At 38.9% G+C, this 27,514-nt stretch overlaps 2 protein-coding genes across 2 annotated transcripts in view; both read right to left on the bottom strand.

Moving 5' to 3' along the window:
- Positions 1–888: 888 nt before the first annotated feature.
- Positions 889–14,008, bottom strand: pik3r6a (phosphoinositide-3-kinase, regulatory subunit 6a). Its single transcript, XM_005736230.1, has 6 exons — positions 13,760–14,008; positions 8,341–8,461; positions 5,600–5,673; positions 4,807–4,921; positions 3,173–3,243; positions 889–2,729 (listed from the first exon to the last, which is right to left on the bottom strand). Exons 1-6 carry the CDS (start codon positions 13,926–13,928, stop codon positions 2,617–2,619), a joined length of 663 nt encoding a protein of 220 aa, XP_005736287.1. The 5' UTR covers positions 13,929–14,008; the 3' UTR covers positions 889–2,616.
- A 973-nt stretch (positions 14,009–14,981) lies between these two features.
- The window catches only part of pik3r6 (phosphoinositide-3-kinase regulatory subunit 6), a 20,557-nt gene continuing 8,024 nt past the window's right edge, over positions 14,982–27,514 (bottom strand). The window contains exons 2-21 of the mRNA XM_005736229.1: positions 25,982–26,066; positions 25,773–25,877; positions 25,277–25,368; positions 24,974–25,042; positions 24,384–24,516; positions 24,079–24,148; positions 23,761–23,959; positions 22,713–22,860; positions 21,581–21,667; positions 20,473–20,716; positions 19,927–20,214; positions 19,052–19,151; positions 18,704–18,826; positions 17,903–18,010; positions 17,653–17,755; positions 17,496–17,560; positions 17,201–17,291; positions 17,052–17,113; positions 16,821–16,930; positions 14,982–16,621 (exon numbers count right to left, since the gene is read on the bottom strand). Coding sequence (XP_005736286.1) covers positions 16,465–16,621; positions 16,821–16,930; positions 17,052–17,113; positions 17,201–17,291; positions 17,496–17,560; positions 17,653–17,755; positions 17,903–18,010; positions 18,704–18,826; positions 19,052–19,151; positions 19,927–20,214; positions 20,473–20,716; positions 21,581–21,667; positions 22,713–22,860; positions 23,761–23,959; positions 24,079–24,148; positions 24,384–24,516; positions 24,974–25,042; positions 25,277–25,368; positions 25,773–25,877; positions 25,982–26,030 — 2,403 coding nt within the window. The 5' untranslated portion in view covers positions 26,031–26,066 and the 3' untranslated portion in view covers positions 14,982–16,464. The remainder of the gene's footprint in view (positions 16,622–16,820; positions 16,931–17,051; positions 17,114–17,200; positions 17,292–17,495; positions 17,561–17,652; positions 17,756–17,902; positions 18,011–18,703; positions 18,827–19,051; positions 19,152–19,926; positions 20,215–20,472; positions 20,717–21,580; positions 21,668–22,712; positions 22,861–23,760; positions 23,960–24,078; positions 24,149–24,383; positions 24,517–24,973; positions 25,043–25,276; positions 25,369–25,772; positions 25,878–25,981; positions 26,067–27,514) is intronic.

The raw sequence follows: 27,514 nt of genomic DNA, 5'->3' as shown, positions 1-27,514 counted from the left end.
GAGAGAGAGAGGAAGAGAAAGAAATTGTGGTATCCATGGCAGCAAGTGGGTTTCATTTCCTTTTTGCCCTTTTTATTCAGTGCTACTCATCTACGTCCTTGCAAAGTCACATGCATTACTGAACACTTCAGTCACTGTCAGGCTGCTTGACACTATAATATTCAAGGGCTGAATGTACACATTTAGATTCAGCAGGTGTTCTCGCCATCTTCTGTTCCTCCGAATCCAGCAAAGTTTGTTATCTAGCACGCCCTAATAAATGAGATGAATATGCTATTATAGTTTAGTATTGTTGTTGCAACTGAGCAATGACAGCTACTCTATAGTGCTCATTATGCCGAGGCACAGAAGCAAGAATATTTATATCACTCCACACAAACATTCAATCATTCTCTGTAATTCTCCCTTACAAACAGACACGTGCCATCTCTTCATACACACAGTATCTGTGCCCAAGGCCTGTGTGATTATGACATTTGAATGGCAGGCCTGCCCTTTTCAGGTGGTGCTCACTGAGAGCTGCCCTTGTGAGAAGTCACAGTGCTTCCACTATAGATGACTAACACCGAAGATGAGACCCCTCTCTAACTCTGTGCCCTCCCACTGCCTTTCTCCCGTCTTCTTCAGCTCCTCTGCTTTCAGCCACTTCAACCCTGCTTCTTAGATCATTTTCTCTCTGTGGCTCCCATCCTGTGACACTCTGCCTAACTCAAGACGTGATGTGGTCTCTTCCAAGAATTCTTCACAGAAATTCTTGGATACCCAGTCTGGGCATGTTGCATTCATTTTCAGTTGGTGGGCTGCTTTTATGTCTAAATGTGAAAATTGAAATAGAATAAACATGACAGACGCTCAAAGTCTCAACACAGAAGAAATGAAGGTCTTTGCAGAGCAGAAAGCTTTATTTATCACTGTGCAGCTCAGTCATAGGAACCAACATAAAAGGCAATATCTGCATGAAAAGAAAGGCGGTATGATGATTTCTTTCCATGCGAATTTGTAAATTGGCCTACCTTTACTAACAAAAAGCTTTTGTTCTAGGAGATGGTTCACATCATCATTTCACTTCATATCTCAGAGAAAGAGAAAATGAAGCCTTCATCAGAGTATACTGTCTTCTCAAAAAACTTGCACAAACCTATATTATGGCTAAGTTTACTTGCTACATCATATTTTAATTTGGCTGTTAGAGACAGTATTTCAATAATCATTGAATCCTTTCTGGACTTTCATGACGCCATCAGATGTGGTTGCTGAGTGATACATGACCCGAGGCTCCATGACAGTGCTGAGACTGATCAAAGGACCCAATCACTCAAGTGAAGAGCCAGCTGTATCCATTTCAAAGTCTAGAAAAGAACTGAAGGCTTGTCGAAGAGACATCATTTAAACCAATTAGATAGATTTAGGGGTCTCAAACAGAATCTACTTTAGAGACATGTATCCTCAGCATATTTACATTTCAACTGAGTAAAACAATCTCATGTTTACTTAATCTCTGTTTTGTAGATGATCCGAAAGAATGCGGGAGAGTTTCAGATGCTTTGGAAATTCAGAATATTGAAAAAAATAATGGAAGTGGCAATAGTAATTTTATTTCGTTCTCCGCCTGCCTTTCATGATAGCAATTGCCTTTGGATGTGTTACACTTTTGAAGTCTCATCTCTCTGATCCGTCCAACTTTCCTCACTGTTCCATTCTAAAGATGTGAGTTTCCATGGCGACAACTCCTCTTTGCAACACAAAGAGATGCAAGATAGCTTAATTGGTCACTACATCCATGAACTCCATGTCCTGTATATATGACTCATTGTGCACTAAAGACCTTTATCTACAAGACCCCACGTCCTGAGAGTACAGTGGCATATGTACGGCTTTGTGTCTCGATATTGAACAACACTGCTGTCATCGATGTCAACTTGTTAGGGCTAGGTTTAGTCATTTTTGCCAAAATCTCAAACACCAATATGCGCTTTCCTTTTACCCAAACCTGTCTTGCCAAAAAGCCACCCTCCTTGAGCCTGGCTAGCTTACCAATCATTTAAGAATAATAGAGAGAAATAGATGACTAACTCTTCCGTCACAAACCACCACTATTCAAAAGGTCATACCTATTTGGATCTAGAGTCAGATCACAGGCAACTTCATCCTGACAGAGCTCCCGATTAATGCCAGATTCATTATTGTAGTGTTGAGCGGTGTCTAGAATCCTGCTGACTCATACACACATATTGAGGAGATGACAATAATCATAGTTCAGTGAAGCATCCTGATATAAACCTGTGGGCTATAGTAGTTTTTTTTTCCACTTTTACTTTAAGAGAACGTGCTAGCTTACTTACAATGACCAGGGTTATGAGGTTTCTGTCCTTCAAACCCTATGTGAAAATGACAAATAGATACAAATACACTGGGTTGACCTGCAAAGCCAAGACACAGCTAATAAATTAATAATAAAATAAATATAGATGAAGTTGCTTCCTGAATTCCTGGGATGGATAGCTCACTACGCTGTCATTGCTCGACCCATGCTTTAAAGTCCTTCTTGGAGCTAAAAGTGGAAAAAGGAGTCCTGTGGAAGAGCACTGCAGAGGAGCGCTGTCATTTGGCTTTAGTCTACATGATGGAGCACGTAAAGCCACAGCACTCTTTCAGGAGGGTGAGTCCTGTCTTGGTGAGGGGCGAAGACGTCTGCTGAGCCCGGGTGGGTGCCCTTCTGGTTGGCATACCTGTAACACGGTACAGTGAATTGTGTTGTATTTATGTATTGCAAAAGACATCTACATCTGTGTGCACACATACATACACAGCAAGATCAATCACTGTATACTGTATAAATAAGTTAAGACCATAAGTGCATATCCTGATGCATGCTTAATCAACCAACTAAGGAAATTCCTCAGAAACTGATTCTGTTCATCTGGAAGAAGCGAAACCCAAGTGACAGCAGAATGCAGGTTTCCCCAACTAGTTAAGACTGAAGAAGTCATTTGGACGAAACATTTCTCCCACTGAAAAATGCTGCATCCAGATGAACAGAATCCATTTTTTGGGAACATAAATACATACATTTTTCAGTCAGGTCTAAAGCACAGTCTCAGCACACCCATTTTCCATTTTATCAGTCGATACTTTCAAAAAAGACAACATTTCAGCTTTCATGACTGAATACCTGTCTTCTTCAGATTTCTTGGCAATTTGGACTTCAGAAAATCTGCCATTTCTTTATCTTCCTCTTTCTCCCTGTAAAAATGAATACACATGTAATACTACAATTACAAAGTAAAACACAAAAAAATGACAAAGCTGTTATGACCTAAATTTCCCCCTGTTCCAGGAATATTAAAAAGAAAATCTTTTCCACAGGTATTCTTTCATTATCCGAAGCATCCTTAAAAATCAAGAAGGCTGGTTTTTACTAAAGCAGAGCGATGAAACATCCTCCCCAGACACCCACTAGATAAGCGAGCTAATGCACCTCTGGCAGTTAAGATTTCCTGGCAAAGGTTTCTATACGCTTAGTGCATATTAGTGAATGTCGCAGTCTCATTTTGTGTTATTTGAATACAGCCCAAATGCAAATAAGTGTATATAACTTGGATACTTGCAGTGTTTATTGTATATGGATATATATCATATGTATTTAAAAGTGATATCTAATGAATTATATTCAGTTATATTAATATTAATGTCTCAAAGATAAAAACTCTCGGGTAAAGATCACAGAGAGATTTCTCCTGTGATAAACAGTCCTGATTTTATAAAAGTAAAGTAAAATAACAGAAGAGAGAGCTTTATATTTATGAGCATGGACAACGTGGCCTTGGGCGCTGTCACATGCATCCTCTCCTCTCTGCACCCATTAACGCACTGCCGTTCTCCTTCTTCGCGGCTCTCACCTTCCCAGCAGCCCTGCGGCTATTTCACAGCATGCTGTCAGCTGCCAGCAGAAAGCGCTGCTCAGACAAACTAACAGTGTTTTATACACTGTGAGATCAAACCTAGAAAACATGCTTATTATTCTACACGTGGTTGTCCACTCGCAGGCAACGTTAGATTTCAAGCTATGCAAATTAAATGTGAAATGTTTGAACCTGTGAGGATGAATATGCTACTCTGGTAGCAAATTCATCCTCACAGCAAAGCATCTGGGTCAACATTTTAAGATGCATTTATTTTCTATTGCTGCAAAATGGACAAACTGGAAGTTGATTACAGTAGATCTCAAAAACAACATGAACTATTTTGACCTATGGTAAGCCTGCTTTAAACTAATAAGCAATGATGATCCACTATGTGTCATTTCCACATCAGTTGGCTCATTAAACCTATTTCTTTCTTTTTTTCTTTCTTTTATTTTTTTTTAAATCATCAGGAGCTCCCCTTGCAGAGCTCATTGATGCACCCTGACACATCTTTAATTGAAATGGCTCTCCGCTGTGCGCTCTGTGGGACCCTCTCTGGCAGCAACGCGCCTGAGGAAACATTCAACTTTTTTCATGGGGAGCAAAAGAACTCCTTTGTGGAGACATGCATATTTTGGATGTTGAACTGAGAGAAAAATTTATCAGCATTAGTGACTACTGAGGAGGTGCGAATCTGTGGCTTATCCTTCATTATGAAGATTTTAAGGAGGGATGAAAGATGAAAAAAACCCATATCAAGCTTTTTTCCCTGCATGTACTTCCATGTGATCTGCATATGCATTTGGACTGCATTTTTAATGATTCACTCAGATTTCACGTGTGGAAGTGACCAAAGAACTCCAGTCTAGGCCATCTGTAAATCACTGAGATGAAAGCACACCTGAGACGTTCAAATTCAACATCATCCACGAGGAAATCTCTGGTCTCTACCAGCTTTTGGATCTGCTGTAGCAGCTCTTCCTCCTTCTGCCGGTCATCATTGGACTTGTCATTATCTGGAATAGCACGAAAGAAGACGACATCAGGACTATGTCCCACATTAGCTACTTTGAGTAATATGTTACTGTTTGTGCACGTAGATGAATGAACAGCTAACTATAATAACGCACATGCAAAAATTTTGATTGATCCTTCAGTTGACTTCAATCATTTATAGTTAAGAGTTAAAATGAAACCTATGGAAAAAGCAAGTCGGTATAAAGGCCAGTAGCAAAGGAAACACTTTATCAAGATCTTTAAAACAATGCACCTAACATTGGTTGAGTTCTTGATCAACCATCAGTGGCTACGTTATTTATTGTAAATTGTTTGCTTCATCTGTTAATAAAAAACAGCACTGCAGAGCAGGTTTGGAGAGTCGGATAAGATGTCCATAATTATTTTTGCATCCCTGTTGTTTACTATCACTTGTTTATGCTAAGCCATAATCAAACTGTTAGATAAAGCATGAATATTAGAAATTTCCTGTCCAGCTGTTTGCCCTGGCTCTTTATGCTAACGTAGCTAAGCACTTGCTGGCTTCAGCTCCAAATGTGTGGGAGTGGAATTGATCTACTCATTCTGTTCTTGGCAACACAGTGAATAAACCTATTCCCCAATATGTCATCATGATTTTGTTTGTTTGTTTGTTTTGGTCCAATAGCAGCAATCATGAACACCCAAAGGACTTCTACCTGGTATGGACACTAATTTGTGAAGCTCCTTCTTCAGACGAGTAATCTCTTTGCAGAGCTGAATGTCATCCATCCTGTTCAGGCATGATGGCGTAAAAGAAACACATGCACACATAAACAGAAAAAGAGCACTTATGTAAGCACTGCAGATGATGAAAATCACAGTACTTTTTACACTACATGTTCCAACATTACTTGTCAGTAACATATTTTGTTTTTTACTAAAGGCTTTTTCTTGTTTTTTTCACATACATATTGCTTCATCCATATATATTGTTAAACAGAATTCATGGTCAGTAGTTTGCCAGGGTATAATGGTTAAGGTTATATTATTTAAAGACAAACCCACTTAAAGAGCTTATTAGACAAATACAGTTCTCATGTAGCCTGAGATAAAGACTAGTGACTCAGAGAATTGATTAATTCAGTCAGAGAAAGGCTTACTAATGGGACTTTACATCATCATTTAGCAGCAAACAGGTATTTGAAACTGATAGTGTCTCTGGAGTAAAAGCAAGCACTCAGTGCAAAATCCTCCAGGCTTTCCAGAGTTTGTGCATAAACCTTCATCCTGCCCCTGAATGTTCATGATGTTCAGCAAGGCCATTACCATCATTACCATCAGCAAGGAGTCATCGTCTGTAATTACCATCTCACTGGGAAATGAGATAATGACCTCATCAAGACATATGGACTTCTTAAGCAACCATTTTCTGTCATGGTAAAAAATAAAAAGAACTGTGCCTGCTGAACAAAAAACCAAAAACATCTTCACCATACACGAAGCACTACTGAATCCCTGGTTGCCATGTCAATAAAATGAGAAAGAGAAATATAATGTGGTCATCATTATCGTCTGGCCTCAACCCCTGCGAGACGCTGTCGATGACCCTTAAAAGTAGATTTATGGGGATGGACGACCGTATTCAAGAGTAAATTCTTGCTTCACTCCTGAATAGGAAAAAAAATGAAATTCAAACAGAGAAAGCTTGTTATTGATCTTATATTTAACAAAGGAGGTGACACAATCTTTCTGAGCAGAAATCCCTGAAGCAGGTCTGAGCCAGATAGCAGTTCTCTGTTTCAGTGACCCTTCACAGAATCAGTGTGAGTGGATCATTGCTGATAGTGAAGAGGGATGGAAGCCCCTCCGTGCCTTGCTTGTCAAGCAAGAGGCCATCGCATGAACTCTGTATCCTATGAACAGACTTTTATTACAAACCACACACATACACACAGAAAAGGCTACACACACATTCATACATATTACACACATTCATCACTGTCAATAGAAAAAGAGACTCAACGCCACACTTGTCTACCTGTTATGTCAGATCCCATCCTTACATGAGCATCTGATAAAATGGCCACTGGCCAAGAGATGGCGATTTGGAATGGAAACGTAACTTATTAGACAAATAAATAAATAAATAAATAAATAAATAAATAAATAAATCCTGGTATTTGTTTGCATGAGGACCCTTGAAAAAATCTGCTTCAGATTGCTACTCTAGTCTACATGTCCTCCTTATCCACTCTTTCGGTCTTTCAGTCTCCCATTTTTCCATTCGCTTGACTCTTGCTTGCTACTCCACACACGTCACTCCTCGCATTCCCCCTGCCATCTGAGCAGGGCAATTGCCTATCTTCCAGAGGAGTATATGAATAAATATCCATGTATTAGCCAGCTTTGTGGAAGCTGCAGTGGAGCCATTGAAATTGTAATGGGGGTAGTTTAGGGTGTAGCTGATGGGAATTACAGACAGGGGATTACACTGCTCTTAATAGGGAAAGCATCACTGCAAATATTATAGGTTGTTTAATTTTTGCACTTATTAAAAACTCTGAATCCTTTATCTTCTTCAGATTTACTACAGAATCTACAAGTTGCCCTCCAGGACTGATGAAGAAAATCAAAAAATTGATTTCAAATAACATTGAGGTGCATTTGAAGCATCTAAACTAAAAATGTACACAGTCATCAAGTTTCAAAACTGACTTCTACAAATCTAATTTAAAATTCTAGTACATCCTAGTAAGTAAAGTCATGCCACTCGATCAATCAGTTAATTTTTTTAGCAACATTTGAAGGGTAAGTTGGGATAGATTGCCATGGAAATTTGGTTTTAAAATGTTTATGCATCAGCAAAAATAGGCCCTAGATTACAAATGCATGTTAACGTAATATTAGCATGATAACAAAGTGCCAACATCACGCTCAAAGGCAATCCTAACCACATCTCAGGCAGACCATTTTCAAAGCTGTGCAGCTTCTGAAAAGAGCCCAAGATGGATATTTACACTCATGCACCACTGTGCAACCTTCTTGCTCTTGTTTTTCTGCTTTGCAGAATACAGAAAGTGCACATTCTTGAATAAGTGACTGCTCTCGGTGCAAATTGTGGCACGATGTACAAAACAAAAAGTATATAAATAACTTTACATCGTCCTCTTTTTTATAGGCTTACCATTATACTCAGTGTAATTATCTATTAGATGTAGATTTTTAAAAAGTCCCTACTTGTCAATTGTAAGGTTCGATTTCTCATTTTTACACACCTAGTGGTAAAGATTTAACAATAACACAGTTGGATCTCAATTTTTCATGCATTAATTTTACCTTCTGTTGTGCAATTTTAAGCATAATAATACTGACAAAATAAATCATCTGCCAGCTCAACTAAAATCTAACAAGCAATGAATTTTCACACCCACAGCAAACAATGATTTTAAGTCCTCACATGTATCTGAGCTCTGACTCTCTCCTAACCAGGACATCCCTGATCCTCTCAATCTTAAAGAGCTCCCCCTCGATGTCATCCACGGTGATGGTGGAGTCTGCCATGGACACCACGTCGTCCTCTGAAAGAGAGACAGCGAGAGACTTAGTCTTTCTGAACGTTGGACAAAAGACCACACACTGGAAAAAAATACAACATTCCTAACAAGGCATTTAGATTATAGACTCTTCAGTAGGTTAAAACATGCCACACACAGATTGGTGATGTGTGTGCACACTTTTGAAGATGATCTACTGTGGCATTTCAGAACCATAACGCATATGAATTTGCATTTTAAACTGTATAAACAGCTGCAGCAGAAACTGCTGCTAGATGAGCAGAAGAGCAGAGTGTCACAGCCAAATTACCATGTGTCAGCAGCTGGGACAACTTGCATGGCTGTCGCCCCCACACACACATAACTGTGCATACACACAAACACTTTAATTGCATGATGCGTTAGGCCAGGAAGTAAGGCAGTAAAGCTGTCAACCCCTTCCACTGCAGTTTTGTTTACACTGCCATGTTGTGCTGTACAAAGTCTCTAACTGCCTGTCACTATGCATAAATAAAAAAAAAAACCATTCTATTCCATGTTGTTATATTTAATATTTATTAGTAATATTTCACATCATTTTTTTATTTTGCAGTTGCCTGTTTTTAGAATTTCCACATGTGCTGTTCATAAATAAAATTTACAATCTGTGGTATGTGACTATGTGATATCCTTGTTTTGCATAGACTAGAATACACGTACAGCATTTAATACTTTTGTGTGTGCTGTGCTTTAAAGACATTTAATAACTAACTGCTGGCCGCAAAATAACTTACAATGAACGCTAATAGGAAGGAACAATGAAACAATTCTCAAATTATTTTTACAACATGCTGAATTTGTGGCATGTTGTAGCACAGAGATCCTTGATAACTTCCAACAAAAGCCTGATGGCTGATATATAAATAAAAAATAAATAAAGCACGGCTGTGAGGAAAAACACTTTAAGGGTGTTTATTTTGCATAGTTTGCCCACCAGAGGGCATTCTGCAACTTCCTTGCTGGCCACGCTTGTGGAAATGCAAACATAACAACCAGTTGGTCTGAGTAAATGGTCTGTAGCGCTTTACTTGGTCCTAAGGACCCCAAAGCACTTTACACTATACACAATCATCCACCCACTGGTGATGGCAAGCTACAGTGTAGCCACAGCCACCCTGGGGCGCACTGACAGAGGCGAGGCTGCCGGACACTGGGGCCACCGGGCCCTCTGACCACCACCAGTAGGCATCGGGCGAAGTGTCTTGCCCAAGGACACAACGGCCGACGCAGTGGGAGCTGGGGCTCGAACCGGCAACCTTCCGATTACAAGACGAACGCCCAACTCTTGAGCCACGATCGCCCCCAGTAAAGTCGCAGAGCTCTATCGTTTTATTGGCACTTGTTGTGACAATAAAACAAGTTAATTTTTGAATTGCACTGTTATAATATCTTAGCAAGGAGTCATATTCAGTATCTTATTATTACTCCTATCCTATTCCAGTGTTTTTATAAACATATAATAAATATAATAATAAAGGTTATCTTATAACTAACATAATAAATGTTGGATTTCAGGTGTCTGAAAGAAATAAGAAGTAATTGGCCAACATATCAGCTTGTTAAATCACCAAATATCAGTACAGGTATCAGTCTAAATAATCTGACATCTGTCAGGCTCTAGATTTATCATAAGAAATCAACTGTTAAAACATTAACCTAATACAAATCGAAGCTGACCTTTTTAAAAGTAGATGGCTGAAGACCGACAATGACAGCTACTGTGACTTTATAACTGAAACAGGTCACCTCTTGTCTTGAGTTGTTCCTTTTATCAGTGTAGCGGTGCTGGACACCTGTCACTTCCCTGCAGCGAGCAGCCTTACATTATGGGCTGAGAGGAACACAGCCAGGGAGATACCACTTCTGACAGTCTGTCCCTGTTACCTCCTGGGGTCACTAAAGTCTTTCTATATACACACCATCACTCAGTGGAGCTTTATTATGGAATCTCTATTCAAGCCTCAATTAGCCCTGGGGTGGAGCAGAGCTGTCTAGGTTCAAAGTGCAGTGAAAACACTTATTCTGCACTAGCCTGACAAAAAAGCAGAATAGAAATTCAAACTCCAGGGTGACTTCAGGGTAAAAGCATTAACCATACTTCACGATAACTGCAGGTTTACATGGACTCACATTGCTATGAAAGATTAGCTTGTTTTGTTTTGTTTTTTGCTGCATAAGAGACATCTGTGCGACATCACAGATGTGCGACTGGTCTTTTGTGTTTCAATATAATCATTTTTTCCCCAGCAATTTGGTTCTACTGTCTTACTTAAAAACTGTAAAAACTAGAAATTTGTGTCATGAGGTTTCAAAAAAAGCATTTTCACCTTTGAGCCAGCGTGCTTTCTCACTTTATTTCCAACTATAGAGAATAGGAACTACTCTAATGACTGTCTATGGAGCCAGGAGGCAATTAGCTCAGCTTATAGCTAACACTTGAAGCGCAGGGAAATCAGTGTTTAACTGAAGCAATCTGTTTCAGTCTCTTTACCTGCTGTGCCAACTGTGCTCTTCTTGTTATCAAAATTACAGACATGAAATGTCTGCAGTAAAAAGGTGACACTGGATTGTAAAAAAATTAAGTTAAGAGTTCAACCTGTTTTTTTCATCTTTTTGACATGGTCACAGCAGTGTGTGCATTTTTCCAAACATTTAGTGAGGCCATTAGCTTTAAGTTAGAAAGCTTTATTGTGGCATGATCGGAGGACTTCACACTTAGTTTTGGGGGTTTAGGTTTCAGTTAGGTGTAGGTAAGTGTTCAGTTTTGGTTCTTAGATGGGATATATAAGGTTTAGATATGGGGATTAAAAAGTGTGTTATTATGGCATAGAGGCAAGTGAAAGAAAAACAAAATAGTCGCTAACAGGACACAGCAGAGTATTTAATCAGCTGGTCACCTGGGTTTTACATAAATGAAATTCACTACTCTGCTGAACTTTCAGAAATCTACACTCCTACCTTGAGAGCTTCCCAGTCTCTCAGTCATTTTCAAACACTGTTTAAAACCTACTTATTCTCACTCTCTTTCAATTCTAGTTGAACAGGGCACTCTGACTTGTATTAACACAGCCTTATTTACTTTATTTGATCATTTTTAGTGTATATTTACTGTTGATGTAGTGATGTATGAATACAGTACAGCACTTTGGTCAGCTGACATTATTTTAAAATAAGCTACAAAAATAAAACTGACTTGTCACAAAAACACATTGCAGCCACTTTGAAGATAAATATTACAGACAATTCACTACATGTATGCCTACTCAAAAACTCGCTGAAGCTTCTTTTTTAAACACGATTATGGATTTTCCTATCTGGGTTAAACACTATAATGTGTCCTGATGTCGTGAAAAACTCTTGGGTTGCTTTTGTAGTGTGCTTTGGGTCATTATCCATTTGCACTGTGAAGTGTGTCCAGTTAGTTTAGCAGCATTTGGACAAATCTGAGCAGAGAGTACAGCCCTGCACACTTCAGAAATCATCCTGTTACTTCTGTCATCAAAAAACACTCGTAACCTGATCCCACTGGCGTTACAAGCCCAAGCCATAACACTGCCTCCACCATGTTTGACAGATGATGCGGTATACTTTGGATCAAAGATGTACTTTTCTTTTTGCATCATTATAGCGCAAAAAAGGACTTCTTTTCAGAACTGCACAGTGTCTTTTACATTTTTTCCTGACAAAACCTAATTTGGTCTTCCTGTTCTCATATATAAGCAGTGGTGTGCACCTCGTTGTAAACCCTCTGTATTTCCATTTGTGATCGTGGGCCTTTACAATGGTACGTCCACCTCTTGACTTGGTTATATGTTGTGAAGTTTTTTTTCTCAACCATGGAAATTTCTCTGTCACTATGAATAGGGATTTTCCCATCTGTTTTTAACACTGTATCGTATCCTGAGGTCAGATCTATTATTACATGGGTTGTTAACAAGTCAAATGCACTTTGAATTATATCAGTAGACACAATATGCTCTGCTGCAAAGGCTCTCTAAGACAAGTAATTTTGCCACTGAGCAGTTATGACTCATCACTAGACTTCCTTTACACCTTCTCTCCGTTCTCTCACTCTCACTGCTAGTGTTTCTCATCTGCCTTTGCTTCGCCTCACTCTGTATCTCTCCTACTCTGCCCTGCCCTTCTTTTCATCTAAACCCCTAAAGATGTGAATTAAATTATGAGCTCAGTTTTACTCTTTTCTTTGACTCCAACTTTCTCTCTTACACTGCCCTGATACGTTCTATGCCTAATGAGGCAAACCATCATACTGACAGACAGATCAGCCTGATTAGAGACCCCAAGGCAAACACAGAGGAGAGAGGGGTGGGAAAATCATTTAGTTTAGAGAAAAAACATAGAGGGCTTAACAGAGAGTCTGCAATAAAAAAAGACATTACAATAAAAAAATAAAAAATAAAAACAGAAATGCTGCTAATTAACAGTTAAAGTCACTTTCCTTGAAAATAAAATTTCACTTGCCTTTTTTTCCATTCATTATTTGAGTACTAGACTGTTATTAAGACAAATCAAGTCACTGGGCATTATTAATGATTATTAAAAATTGAATTAATGTCATAAAGAGGCATAAATGAGTTATATTTTTAGTTACGAATAGATGATGCCAGCGTCCTGCCAAGACCCACATGTGGGCTATTATTCCTTATTTGAATAGCTAAGTAACCTCACCTTACTTTTAATTAAGCAAGGAAACAAACAGGCACACACACACACACACACACACACACACTGCCACTCAATAGACACCTGTGGATTCTTGACATTTTCTGAGCTGCAGCTTGTTCTGCTACTGGATAAATACATTGATCTGATCTATCAGTGCTGAAAACACTCCCAATTAATTGTTAGGGCCTGTTATTGTGTGTTTTACAAATTTACCCATATATTTAGATTACATAGTTGTATAAACACAAGAAATAAACTTTACATAATGCAAGCGCAAAATGATATAAATATATTCATAGACAATGCTGTTTTTTAATATGCTCGATACATTAAATTATTACATTTAATCTGTTTTTTCCCCCCTTTTGTGTGTGTACAAAGCTAATGAGGTCACCACAAGTTCACCGAACAGTTAAGACAGGAGACACTATTTGTAGCAATGCAATGCTAATGAGAACATTTCACACTAAAACCAGAATGCACAGAATTTAGTAATGCTGCAGTAAACTCAAAACACATACACACTTAAGACGTCATTTAAACGTGACTGACATTATCGAAAAGTAATTATAAACCAGCAATTGTTTACTAGATAACCTGCTTTGTGGGTGTCTCTGCTCCATTCAGTGCGCTCCAGTGAACCGTACTGATGCTTCTTATCCATCGGTCCAACAGCTGCTCCTCTATTCTCTGTGCTTCCAATCGCAGAGGCTGGGGAACAGCAAAGACAGCTACAGGGGAGGGTCTCGCAATTGTTGTGCTTCATTAAGTCATCGCCAGTCAGTCAACAACCTGCTGAGGCAGAGACAGCGAGATGCTTCAGTGATCTCCACCCGCTCCGACAGGTGACGGTGTGCGCGTGTGCGCGTGTGCAGCCTGCTAGTGTTACTACCTGGTCAACGCAAACGCGGATTGATAGCAAATAAATAGCGTCATCTGGTGGCACGTGGTTTCAATTACAGTTGGAGCCACAATTTGTCTGCCTCTGCACACCATCACAGTGGGTTTATCATTGAAACAATCGATATGTGATCGAAGCCCAGACTTTTAGATTAAATTAAATGTTTTAGGAATTACAACAGTTTCCATAAATAGTTCTCCATTTTCAGAGGCTCAGAATTAATTGGACAAGCAAACATACTTTCAAGTGCATGGATCATTTTTATTTCTTTATTTATTTCCTGGTCATTAATTCCAAAAATCAGTTATGCTTATGTTATGTCTTCTGCTAAATTCTTATTTGGTCTTCCTGTTCTTGGGTATGATTAGTGGTTTTCACCTTGTTGTGAACCCTGTTGTTTATTTCCATGAAGGCATTCATGATGATGATGATACACCTACCTTCTCCTCGTCTTGAGTTTTTTTTTAGATGTTATGAAGTCTTTTTTCTTAACCATGGAAATAATTCATCATTTCAGCTGCCTTTTGTGGTCTTTCAGGTTGTTTGGTGTTGCTGAGCTGGTCATTGCAGCTTTTTTTTCAGCTTTAGTGGCGACAATCTTCGCTTTCCCAAAGGTTCTCTTTGGAACTGATATTTAAAATTACAGTGAAAAGCATTTTTTGAATGACTGCTTCACAATAAAGCAAGGGAAGACGTCTCAGGTGGCCATGAAACTGCTTGTCGATTAATTTTGAACCTTTAAAAATAGGGGTCTGTGTATAAAAATGACTGTAATTTCTAAACAGTTAATGCAAATTTTTGTATAATCCCTTGAATTAAATCTTGCCGACTTTGACCAACAATCTATGCACATAACACTGTAAATCCCCCGTGGTTGTTATAAGAATCCAAGACTCCAAGTTAAAAAAAACTAAATTTATTTTACACAATCACGGTTATTTACACAATTACATTTGGAACCATACTTAATATATGATATATAAGAAAATAATGTGCAAAATATATCATGATTTTCAAACTTGTGATTTTACCCAGGAATGCTATTTGACACACATACACACACTTGATTTTTTTTTTTTTGCCACATACATAGTAACGCATCATTTCCATTTCCTGAGTTTGAGACCTTTGCCCCCCAGACTCACACCTATAGCCACACAACCTTTTTGCATAAACATCTGAAGCAATGATTGTGTCAGATCTCAATCAGCCATACATCTAGAACTCAGAGCATATCATATGATGACTGCATGTCACACGAATGTTTCTACAATTATGACATATACAGTAATTACAATTACACAGTAACATGTTGTACACCTCACACAAAGTTTTTCCTAAAATAAATTGATCAACAATTATGCAGTTTTAGTGCAACTTATCTACTTCATCTAACACAGTGCAGTACGTGGATTGGTCTTAGGGGTAATTTTCACACTTCAGTAGACTGGAGACATTTACTGACCACTGTTTAGCTGTTTGTCACATACATTACAAGGCAGGCAAACTGTAATCTGTCACTTCTGTTTGGTAGACAGTAGCTGTGCGTGCTGTTTTTTTTTTTGTAGTAATATCTGACATTGCACATTGTTTTAGTTTTTACAGTGTGAGTCTAGAATTCAAAAAAGTTCCCAAACACTAAACCAAAAACTACAGTAAACAGTAGCACCCTATTAACAGCTTACATTATGTAACATGTATATGGATAAAAAGGTATTTGAAAGATTGTGTCAGGACAAAAGCAAGAGGGAGCGACAGCTGTCATCGTACCAGCTTTTCAATAATTTGAATATTTCAGTGGGTGACAGGTCGTGTTTGTCAGCATTCTTGTGTGTATACTGTGTGTGTGTGTTTGTGTGTGTGTGTGTCAACGAAGCAGTAAACGGTAGTGTCTATGAAGTAGAGCAACTGTTACAAAATCAGATCTGCTCCACTAAGTGATAGCTTTTTGAAGCAAAATTTCCAGATTGCTGAGTTGTTATTATGCCACATGACTGTTGATCCAAATACTCATCAGCTACGTGCTTTTGCTTGTTGCTGATCTCTCCACTGTCAGAGACAACATTGTACTCTGGAATTATTCCGGCTGGCACAGCAGGATATTCAAAAGGAATGAACACCGTCAGGTTTAATCATAACCTGCAGTAAAAAAAAAAAGTTGTCCTGTGACTATAAAAGCAGCCTACAGGTTATTTCATTAACTGCAAAAGTTGACACTAGTACTGCCAGTCAATGTGCCAGTCATTTCAGATTGACGGAGTGAAACTCTAGTTTCGGAAGCAGCTCATCATGACTCAGAGGTGATTTCTATTCATTTGCTGGATTAGATGTTTAAAAGAGAGAAAGGTCATTGCCACTGCCACAACTACTAAAAGTGTCTCTGTGGGGTCACTTCATCACATCAGTTGATGATGCCAGCAAATGTATTAATTGGCAGAGGAAGTCCTTTGTTCATGTACTTGCTCAGTCCAGCATCTTTATCCTCTTCCAACTTGTATTTGGACCTCATTGTTTTCTGGACACAGTATCCTGGATCCACACAGGGCGAGACCTCAATGCTAAAACAAAAACATATTTAACATGGAGATCAGTTTGGACTGCGTGGAAACTAATTAGCTCCTGAACCAACTGCAGCTCTCTTTTACCAACTAGTACTGTTGTAGTTGTTAGCAATGTAGCATCACACATTTTTTCCCTTTACCAATGAGACACCAAGCAAAATACACTGACAATACAACTTAGACTACACTCTTTTACCTCTGCACATTTCTGTAAGTCCTGGAATCATCTCTGTCCAGTATAACAGTGAAAGAACGTCTCTCCAAAGTGCGAATTTTAATGTTGCTGGTTCGAAACTTTGGCGGCTCCTGCAAAATAATGCACTTTGTTAAAAAATATTTGCACACACACACACACACATATATATATATATATATATATATATATATATATACATATATATATGCTTGTGGTATCTGGTCAACTCACCACAGTGTTGTTTTTCGTCTTTACGGAGGTTTCATTTATCATCAGTGTCAGACAGTTTAGATCTACGACATAAAGGATAAGAAAACACAGAACTTAAAAACGTATTGACAAAACTACTGAAAGCATGACTCATTGAGAAAATTCTGCACCTTCTGCTTCATTGGACGGAATGGCATTGATCCGAGCACCTGTCATCCTGACCGAAATCCCTTCATCGATGTCACGGCCACTTAATGTCACCTGCACTCATACAGAACCACGACACAAACAAGTGAGAATGAGTGGTTATGCATTCACACAAATGCATCAACACAAGCTACAGAATCAGGAGTGGGAAATTTTTCAGCACATCTTCTGGTAACTGTTAAGAAGTTTGGCTAAACTAGCACTAATAGCAATCCCAGAAGGAAACAGGGGGTTCCCCCGAAAAAAAATGAAATTTACCTTTCTGTAATTCATTGAGACCATAGCTCCGCATACCTCCCCCGAGCTCTTCCTGTGTTTATCTCCTTGTTGGTTAGAGGAATGTGGTTAAACTTGACTGTGCACAGTTACAGTAAAGCATAGAATACTGGGAAAAACACTTCTAAGAACAATTTACCTCTAACTGACGCAGCGATATGCCTGAATTCAGGGAACTCCATGTCCAGATGGGTAAGAAACACTTCCTCCACTGGCTCCTTCGTCATGATGTTGAATGAGATCTAATGGAAATGACACAACGTTTAAAAAATTTGTTTATATTTGAAAAAAGACACTGACAATGCTCACATGCATTGTGTTGAATAAATTTTGTTTTCACTGAAGAAAAGAAGAAAAAAAAAGACCACAAAGAAAATATGTAATGTTACCTTAACAAAGTAGATAGCGAAGTAGACCGGCTGCTGACCAGTGCGGACATAATAGGAAATTATATCAGAGATGAAGGGCTCTTTTTGCCTCTCGCTGCTTGCTTGTTGCTATAGAAAACAAAAGACCTGTAAAATTAACCTGACTGCACAATGTTGTAACTGCATAGTCATTTTGATTGCACATCAACTGTATCTGAAATAGATGTCACTAAATAGTCCACGAAAGGCAGGAAATGCAACAGCGCTTGTTAATTTTGGTACTATGCTAAAGCTACTGTTCTTTAAGTTGACAGTTTCAGAGTTTGTGTTTCAGTTTGAACTCTTATGCACCATACGAACCCAAAGCGATGGCATATAAAACTTTATTTTACATATAAATTTAATCTAAGTATGAGGAAAAGAAAGAAGGAAATAGCTTTGCCAGAGTATACTGAGAAGTTTCTGCAACGAAGAAACTTCTTAGTTTTTCAAATGCCAAACTCACATCAAACAATGAACTGTAACAGTAGTTTACATGCATGTATATCACTGTTCATTTTCCAGTTTCAGAAGTCTTCTATTTCCTGTTTGAGTTTACAGAGCAGTGTCAAGAAATCTTTGATATAAGCTTACTTTACTTGTGGTTTCAGTGAAATCAAGATATTTATTTTCCTCACAGTATGTTATGCAATGCAATTTCCTGTGCTTTACCTCAAGCACTCCAACACACACTGCCACTGTCTACAGTAATTCTCCACTCTCATTTAGTTATACATTTTAAGTATCTAACAAAACCCTGCTTTTAAATATGTTTTATCGTACCATTTTAGCCAGGTTGGGAATCATTCTACCCAAGCTCTTGATGTTGCAGTTGTACCATGGGTCAACGTTGCTCAAATAGGAACCAAGAGTGCAGGAATCCCCCTTGGATTGTTGGTGGTTTTCCTACAAACAAGGAACATGGAAGTGAAACCATAAATACCTTAAATGTGGCTCATTACATCAAAGCACCAATCCACTACTGCAGAGAATAAACTAAACTTTGTGAATACGAAGTTTCACATACTGATCTTCTGGTTAAACAGAAGCCATTCAGTTTTTTTTTAATCTTTTGAGGTTTGTTATTTACCAAATAATCAGTGGTGTGCTGAAAAGAGGAAGTTCCCTTACTTTAACTGGGGAGCTGGGACTCCTGGGACTGCAAACAGGGATGTAGTAAAACTGGAGGTCGACTTTCATTGTGAGAAAAAGCCTTCGTGCTTCCCTTTTTCTGCAAAAGCAAACCAGAGATTCATGAGGAGTTTAAAGTGTGTTGAGCATGATTGGATTTTAACATTTAACCAGATACCTACAATAGAAAAAGTACTCTTGATTCATAGACCAGTAATAAAGTAAACTAAGTAACTGTGAACACAAATTGTAATTCAAGATTTGATGTAACGATTTTCCTCCTACTGTAGCTTCCTATTGCTGTTATGACATCATTTTATTTCATTTTTCAGTTAATGTACCTGCACAACTGTCACACAGTTAAAATATGTTCCCTAAAATAGAAAGAGTGGCCATTGTTATACTACAACAAACACATTTAACATCACACAGAAATACAGTTTGCTTATATCCTCTATTTGAATAATCTGAGCTTCTCATGCTTACTTTAATTTTTCTCTGTAAAAAGACATTCCAGATACTGCGTACTTAATCTAGTGAGAAAAAACCGCAAACAAACACTGACCAGTAAAGTCATGAGAAAGAAAACCTATGTAGCTACATGTAGATTTAAACCACAAGAGACAGTTCCCAGCTGCATCTATTTAGACACTGCTAAATTTGCTCTGTTGGTTTCTGTCTCGAAAGTGACTACAGTATAGCGTAATAAAGTAGCAGAAATCATAAATGAGGTGTCACAGCTTGCAGTAGCAAACAAATAAAAGCTATATATTTGGCCACATAAGAACCTAGAATACTAAAGGCGCCAAAGAAAAATTGGTCAATGCATCGTCATCAAAAACTGTATTCATTGTGTGATGTGAGTAGTCCCTCACCTGAAGAAGTAATAGGCTTTAGCTAGGCGGCCCAGCACCCTATCAGTCCCCATGATGACTATTCTGGCAGTAAGTTGTCTCTGCTGCTTGGAGAAGGGGTTGTGCATCACACTGCTTCCTGCTCTTCTCTGCAAAGTCATCCCTCTTCTTCCTCCCCTCCCTCCACTTCCTCCCGCTCCTGTGAGGCTTGCCTGGTCCTCCATATTTTCCTGTATCAGCACCATACTGTCTTTTACGCTTGGTTTCATTTTGATGCCTCCGCGCCTCAACAGTTTTGAGTCTTGCTCACTGGAACAAGAAGGTATGAGCATTAAATCATTGTATGAACGCTTCCTACAGCATGCATGCTGTTGATGAGGACCTTTAAGTGCAACCATATTTCACATGACTTTGGGGGCAATTTACATGAAATACTGTGGCTCAAAAGCATGCTTTGGAAAACAGACCGGAGTTTTGCACTATGCTACAGTACAAAACCTGCATATTAAACCATGCAAACTACAATGAAACTTGTTATTATGACGAAATAGAAATTATTAGATTTACTTTTTGGATTGTTCCCATGGTCCAGTCATGCTGACGGCATCCAAAGATGGCAGTTGGGACGGCTCAGTGCTGGGCGGCAGGTCCCTTTCAATACCGCTGTCGTTGGACATAATGGAAAAGCGCGTCATGTCACATGGCATCATGTCAATGGGCGATTCACCCAACTCGGGGTCCTCCTGCTCTTCAATGATGGAGAACTGTTCTGACATGGAACTGGATCGAAGCCACTTGGCCAGCTCTCGCCCTGTCAACAGTTTGAACATTTGTTATGCACATGCAATACAGATAATGTTACTCATATGGAATCATGTAGACTCATATACACTGAGCTACAGTATGTGAGTCCTTTCAATAAATGTCACATCTGGTCTTACCGCATTACTTACTGACAGTTGTCATACTTTTGTCTACACAATCACATGACTACTTCAGATGCTGCTTTAAGTCACATCTTCAACAAACTAGTTTCCCAATTATGTGTGAATCTTTCAGTAGGAGTCCTTAGTTGTGCTCAGAGAGGTATTCTCTATTGTGCCAGACTGCAGTGTACACATTTAGTTTTAATTTAAAAATCATTTAAAATTTCAATAAACGTACACTCGCTTCAGCTATAGTCACTCTGAGGGCTCCACTGATTCAGTTCAATATGGGCTTAAATTATGTTGTTGCATTAAGTGTGTTAATCTCTGATAAGTGAAATCAATGTTAATTAATGTTCAGTGTCAGACTGACTCTTGTAGTTTGACTTTACTGGTTTCAGGTATGTTAAAAAGTGTTATTTGGTAACTGAATGAAATCATATCTGCACTAACTATTTAAAAAAGCTTCTCTTTCTCAATAAGCTTTGATTTGGACTGAATTTTTAACTATTACTGTTGCGAGAAAGGACAAAAGGTAGATTTGTGGAACAAAACCAAACTTGGCATCATGTTTCTAGTATCAAACAAGGAAGCAATTCAGCAAAGATATAAAAACATATTTTTTCCCCTTAAGTTAGATGATGGATTTTTTATTTTTGGTGTATCACCCAAGTCTCGGCCTAATTCATCTCAGCTTACTGTTTGCAACAACATCCTCTAGAGTCCCGCCAGCATTAAGAGACACTCACAAATATCCAGATCCGCTGTCCACAGGTGGAAGCTCATCTCTGGGTTAGGAAGAGGGCAGTCACATAGTGGTCCACCAGACAATGGTTCTGCAACACACACAGCGGAAAGCAGAGAGAGGAAGAGACCAAAACTGTCACAATGAATATTAAAAAAAGCACTCGCTAACTCTACAACTTCCTCTGTCTATCCTTCAGTGTTCCAGCTGTGATGAAGCCAGGGCAGATTCATCAGATAAACCGATGTGATAACAGCAGGGAAAAGAGTGTCATGAAAATGTATACCTGGAAATACTAATAATACATACAGCTGACTTTACACATTGGCCATGGGGGAAACAGCTAAACAGAAGGCCGTGTTTGATCTTAGCAACAGGCGATGAATCCAGGCCACATTGTTATATAAAACATGTCCATCAGAGATAATGCTTGAAAAATACACTGACTGGTTTACAGTTCACAGCTTGGTTAGACTGAGATTTGGCCCTTTTAATGTTGAGATGCTTTGGACACACCAAATGAAGAGCTTCTGTCATACAGTTTGCAACGACATAATTTCTACACTCGTTCATTTTTGTTGATTCTCCTGCTATAATTACAACCCAACAAAGCCCTAGAAACTTGCAAAGGTCTATTTTTCCCAACCACAATAATTTTTGAAATGTGACACTGCAGGCATTTTTGATCTGAATGTAAAGAGTACTCACAGATTACTTTAGTAAAAAAAAAAACAAGAGCCTTAGCATTTCAATACTCCCCTGACTGCAAGCTGAAAAAGCCCTGAATGCCCAACAGGTCAGCAGATTCCAAGCTTAAGATGGTTAAATAAGGGTAGTTAGGACTATAAAGACTATAAATTATACATGTGCACCTTCTTTCTACTTCGTGGAGACTGTAATGACTATTTTTATCAATTAATATCAAGAGAGCAGGTACACCAGATGTTATCACTTCTTGATTTTTCATTTTCCATTTGGCTTCTGCCTCTTGATGTGACTGTGGTTCTTGAACTTCTTCCACTTTCTTTCATGTCTACCTAAACCTGTAAGTTCATGTATGACTCAGACAGACGAACCTTGGCCAACAGAAATGTGGTCTGGCACAGCTCTGCATTTGCTTTTCAGAGAAATCCTACCTGAGTCTGCATTGGCAAGAATCTCGTTGTACAGCTGGAGAAGACGACTCCTCAGCACTCCCCCCTCCCCTCTGACGCCCTCCTCCAAGCTCTGCTCTAGCGACGCCAACACTTCCTGAAAATATGGCTCAACTTCTTGCCCCATGTCCTGTTGCAAAACAGACAAACAACTGGCTGAACACACACGCTCTCGGGAAAATAAACATATACAGATCATGTATTCATAGCAAAGAGGTGAGAGGTCATAAATGTGCGTATGCCTGCCCCTGTGTGTGTTCTGCTGAGGTGCTATCTTAGGACCGGTGCCAGGAGACATTTCCACCATGCAGCTCAGAAACAACACCCCGTTATTCATGATGTTTGGTATGACTCTTACACGATTTTATATCCAGCTGTTATATAAGAGCTCCTTCTTGCCACCAACAGAAACATGATTCAAGCATGTCACTTGAACTAGGTCAGGCGCATGATTGCTTTGTGCACCCTTCATCATTGACTTGAGCCTCCCCACAAGTGTAATACATATTCACGTCTTGTCCTTAGCGGGCGACCAGCGGCGGTGGTCTGCCGCGCAATTCACGTGATAATAAAAAATACAGAATATCCTCTTCGTATGACTTACTATTATTAAAAATAAATAATTAAATGGCTTTCTACAGAACCTGTTAAACTCAGCAGTGCTTCCTCAATGCTTTCGCTAGATCGTCATCTTTTCTGCAGTATGTTTACCCAAACATCCGATCTTACTTCCACCAATCACTGACTAATTTCAACTGTAATTCTCAGAAAATTTATTCTGCATGAGTAGGGAGAGGGACCAGGATGTGTTCACACTATGTGAGTCACATTTGGCCTAGATGGTGAAGTTCAAATGAAACAGTGACTTCTATACCAGGTCTAATTAAAAACAAACAAACAAACAAACAAACAAACAAACAAACAAACAAACAAACAAACAAACAAACAAGTGAGGCATATAGAAAATGTCCACATTTAACTTTACACTGCTACAAAACATAACTCCAATAATAAGAACAAGTGTACTGACCTTGAGGGCTTGAGCAAGTTTTGGCCCATGGCAATGCTCATCTCCTAAAGCAGCCTGTATAGAGTGTTGTACCACACTGCGCATGTGATCTAGAGGATTTAGAAATTGACCTGAAGATGTAGCTGATACCTCAAAATCCCCCGACACAACTGTTACCAAGGACTCAGAGAAGACCTCTGGTTCAGCTAAAACAAAAACCCTGCAGATATAAAAAAAAGACTTAAAGACTGAACAAAGAAGACAGCTGAGGAAATGTAAATATCCAGTTCTAAAAGGGTTTAACTCAATCAACAAGTACATTATTTAGAGTTAACTCACCTCTCTTGGAAGGGATAGTGCACGGTTTTTAATCTCTGCTCAGCTATGACCATCCTCTGGTACATTAGACCTGTAGATTAAAGCAGCATTAAATGGTACTATATGGTTGCAATAATCATAAAAGAGACAGGTATAAATGTCCGTTGATCTTAAGTCCAATGGAAGTGAGTTCCACAATCTTAAAAGCACAATCTCTTTTGACCCTGATCTGCCTCAGCAGCTGTTTAAACATGTTGTTCTAACATATACAAGCTTCTTACCCCATATTTTAAATTCAATCACTATGTCAAGGTCAGAAATAATACCTGGAATGAAGCGTTCAGTTTTTATCTGTCTTGTGTAGCTAAGGCCCACAGTGCAATAGGGGTGAGGAAACGTCAGCAGCCTCTTACAGAAGTCGTAAACCCGCTTGTAGAGTTCATCTGGAATATATGCTGTCTGGAATGTCACCATTAAGGACACACACACACACACACACACACACACACACAGGTTTATAATACAAGTAGAAGTCACAACTACAACTTTTTGTTTATGCTTATGAATGATAATTTTCTCAGTGTTGTTAAGTCAATTTGTTCTAGGAATTAAAACACAAAATTCTCAAAATTCTTCTATTAGGTGCTACGGACATTACCATAGTGAAACACACTACTTTACATGCTTTAAAAGCAATGCGTGGTTTTATTTTATTTTTGCAGTCCAGTAAACCACTGTATAAATATTGAAAAGAATAACCACACATATATCAATTAAATGTATTTAGCTAGCTATATTCACGTTAACAAAACCAAGCCTAGAATGCAAACACACAACAAGAAATAAGTGAATTAACAGAAACAAACAGCTCTTGTGTACCTTTTCACAGAGTACTAATGCGGCAGACAAACCATACCTGGAAAATGGCATACATCAGTGTGTGGAGCAATGGGATGATGCATTTGCGAGAGTCCCATCTCTCCGCCTGCAGAGATAACACATCATATGACAGGGTGCACATATTTCAATAAAATAATCCAATTTCAGTTTCTATGAATCCCAGATAACTGCAGTTTCCTTTGTGTGAAAAGGGAAGCATTTTTTTTCAAAACCTCCAGTGTTTGCTGTCAGCATTTGTTAGTTTATGGTGATGTTTTCCTTTAAAATTGTAATTTAAGAGTGTCAATGGTAGTGCTTCAGAGACTTAGAGATCAAGTACCTTTTCCAGCTCCTTTATCAGTAACCACACCAGAGACAAGCTACTTGCAGGATTCTTTTGAACCTTCTTATGAAGCGTCCATCTCAGCATCCCTGCACACACATGCACAAACACACACATGCACACATGAGCTTTTAACACAGAAAACTAAACACACTCACCAAAGGTGTCAAATTTTTCTCCATACCAGTGCAAATCCAAAAGATGTTGATGACTACCAACAGAATGAGTCATAGTTTTGCTGACATGGCTAAACATTCCACACAGTGCTTACTACTAATACTTACTGGCTTCACTAAATATCTACTCTGAGTGGAAACGTTTACAAAAAGGAACAGACTTGGTCACAGTAAAAATAATCACATGACGTGGCTCATAGGCAATCTTATACATGAGAACGGACTCAGCTGTAAACACAGACAAACACTATCACATCTTTTACATCTGATATTATTTTGGATAAGGCGATTGAGATTTTTTTCTGGTTTGTTTTTACCTTTGTTGAAACAGTCAGATTGCTGCAGCTGGTCGGTTTCTCTGGGCAGCACAGCCTGGATGCTCCGGTAGAGCTCTGGCTCTGGAACTGTAGGGGAGCCGTCAGCTGATAATAAAAGTTGAGACACTGGGAGTTTAAGTCTGAAAGATTCTGTTTTAAATTTGCATAACTGAGCTTTGTGTATAGTTATTTGAGTGGGTGATCTGTACCTGTAGGCTCCATACTACACATGTTTTTTGAGCTATCCCATAGGGCCATGTTGGTCAGGTCTCACACACATCATGTGTCCATCAGCTGTAGACAGGAAATAGACATGGAAAGTGAGCGTCACTTATGTTCTGTCATGTCTGCGTACAAACACTAAGTGGACAGACGGCCTTTCACTCTGCCTGTCTAAGGGCAGAGTGAAAGGCTTGTTTTAATACCAGCACTGTATGTGTTTTCAGACAGTGACAATACATCTCTATTTCAATGTATCTTCAGAAAAGACATGTTTTGCATTTGTGTATGGTAAGTGTTCAAAGTCTACCTACGTGAACACCTACACACTCACACACCTCACACCACATACTGAAGGTTAACAGATAAAATAATTAGAACTGGTTCCACACGAAACAACCTAAAAGCATTAAAAGTGTCTATAATTAATACAGCCTACTTCCCGTGCTTAGGTTACTTACTTGGTAGAAAGTCCTACACAGGTTTATGAGTCATCTGTAAATCTCCCGTAATACAAATTCATTGTGATATTTGCCCAAGACTGAGAACTAACCACCCATTGTGGCCATGGTTAGTTTAGTTTCAGATCCTTTATGTTCATGATAAATGGTATATGAGATCAGGAAGACACCCTGTTTTTCAAGGAACTGTTGCAGTTATGGAGACAGCTTGTTATAAATATTTGCTCTCTTCACTACTCAGAAAAATGCTGAATAAAATAACTGCAGCAGAGAAGGAGCAAAAGACGGGAGCATAACATACCAAGACTCACAGAAATAAAAATATGACACAACTAAGTGTTTTCACTTAGAATCTATAGTAGATATCCTCTTAGTATCTAACAAATAAAAACAAAATCTCAAAAGCTATATTCTTAGTTTCATACACGATGGCACTATAACCAAAAAGCATCCAAATCCATTTCTAACACACAAAGTAAAATAGAGATAATATAACATAAACTTACCCTGTTCCATATAGGGACAGGCAAATATATCGCCCAAGTCTGCTATATTCACGCACTACACAGGCTGTACTGACATGTAAGTCACAGGAGTCAAAGAGACTGAAAGCGAGCGAGACCGTGAATCACACGCAAGTGAGGACAGCGATTCATTTCTGAATGTATTTCCTTTTGTATGAGGCTAAGAGTTGTGGGCACGAGCTCAGTTACTTTTGGTTACGAAGAAGGGAGGTGTGTGGAGGGGTGTGTGGGTACGTGTGCGTGTGTGTGTGTGTGTGTGTGTGTGTGTGTGTGGGGGGGGGGGGGTCTGTGCAGGTTTCTGAAATGAACGTATTTGGATTTGTTTCTATTTTTAGACTTCTTACTCATACCTTGGTTTCTCGCGTTTATAAACTTTTACACCTGCCACTTATTCTTCCATCTCTAAGTTTACCCATTTGACCTTTTCCCTCCCTTTCTCTCTAACACACACACACACACACACACACACACACCCACACACACACACACACACACACACACACACACACACACACACACACACACACACACACACACA

This window comes from Pundamilia nyererei, unplaced genomic scaffold (genome assembly GCF_000239375.1).
Source record: "Pundamilia nyererei isolate P.nyererei 1_Seehausen unplaced genomic scaffold, PunNye1.0 scaffold00068, whole genome shotgun sequence".
Lineage (NCBI taxonomy): Eukaryota > Metazoa > Chordata > Actinopteri > Cichliformes > Cichlidae > Pundamilia > Pundamilia nyererei.
The sequence above is the reverse complement of the archived record's forward strand: the minus strand, read 5'-3'. Positions and strand labels throughout refer to the sequence as shown.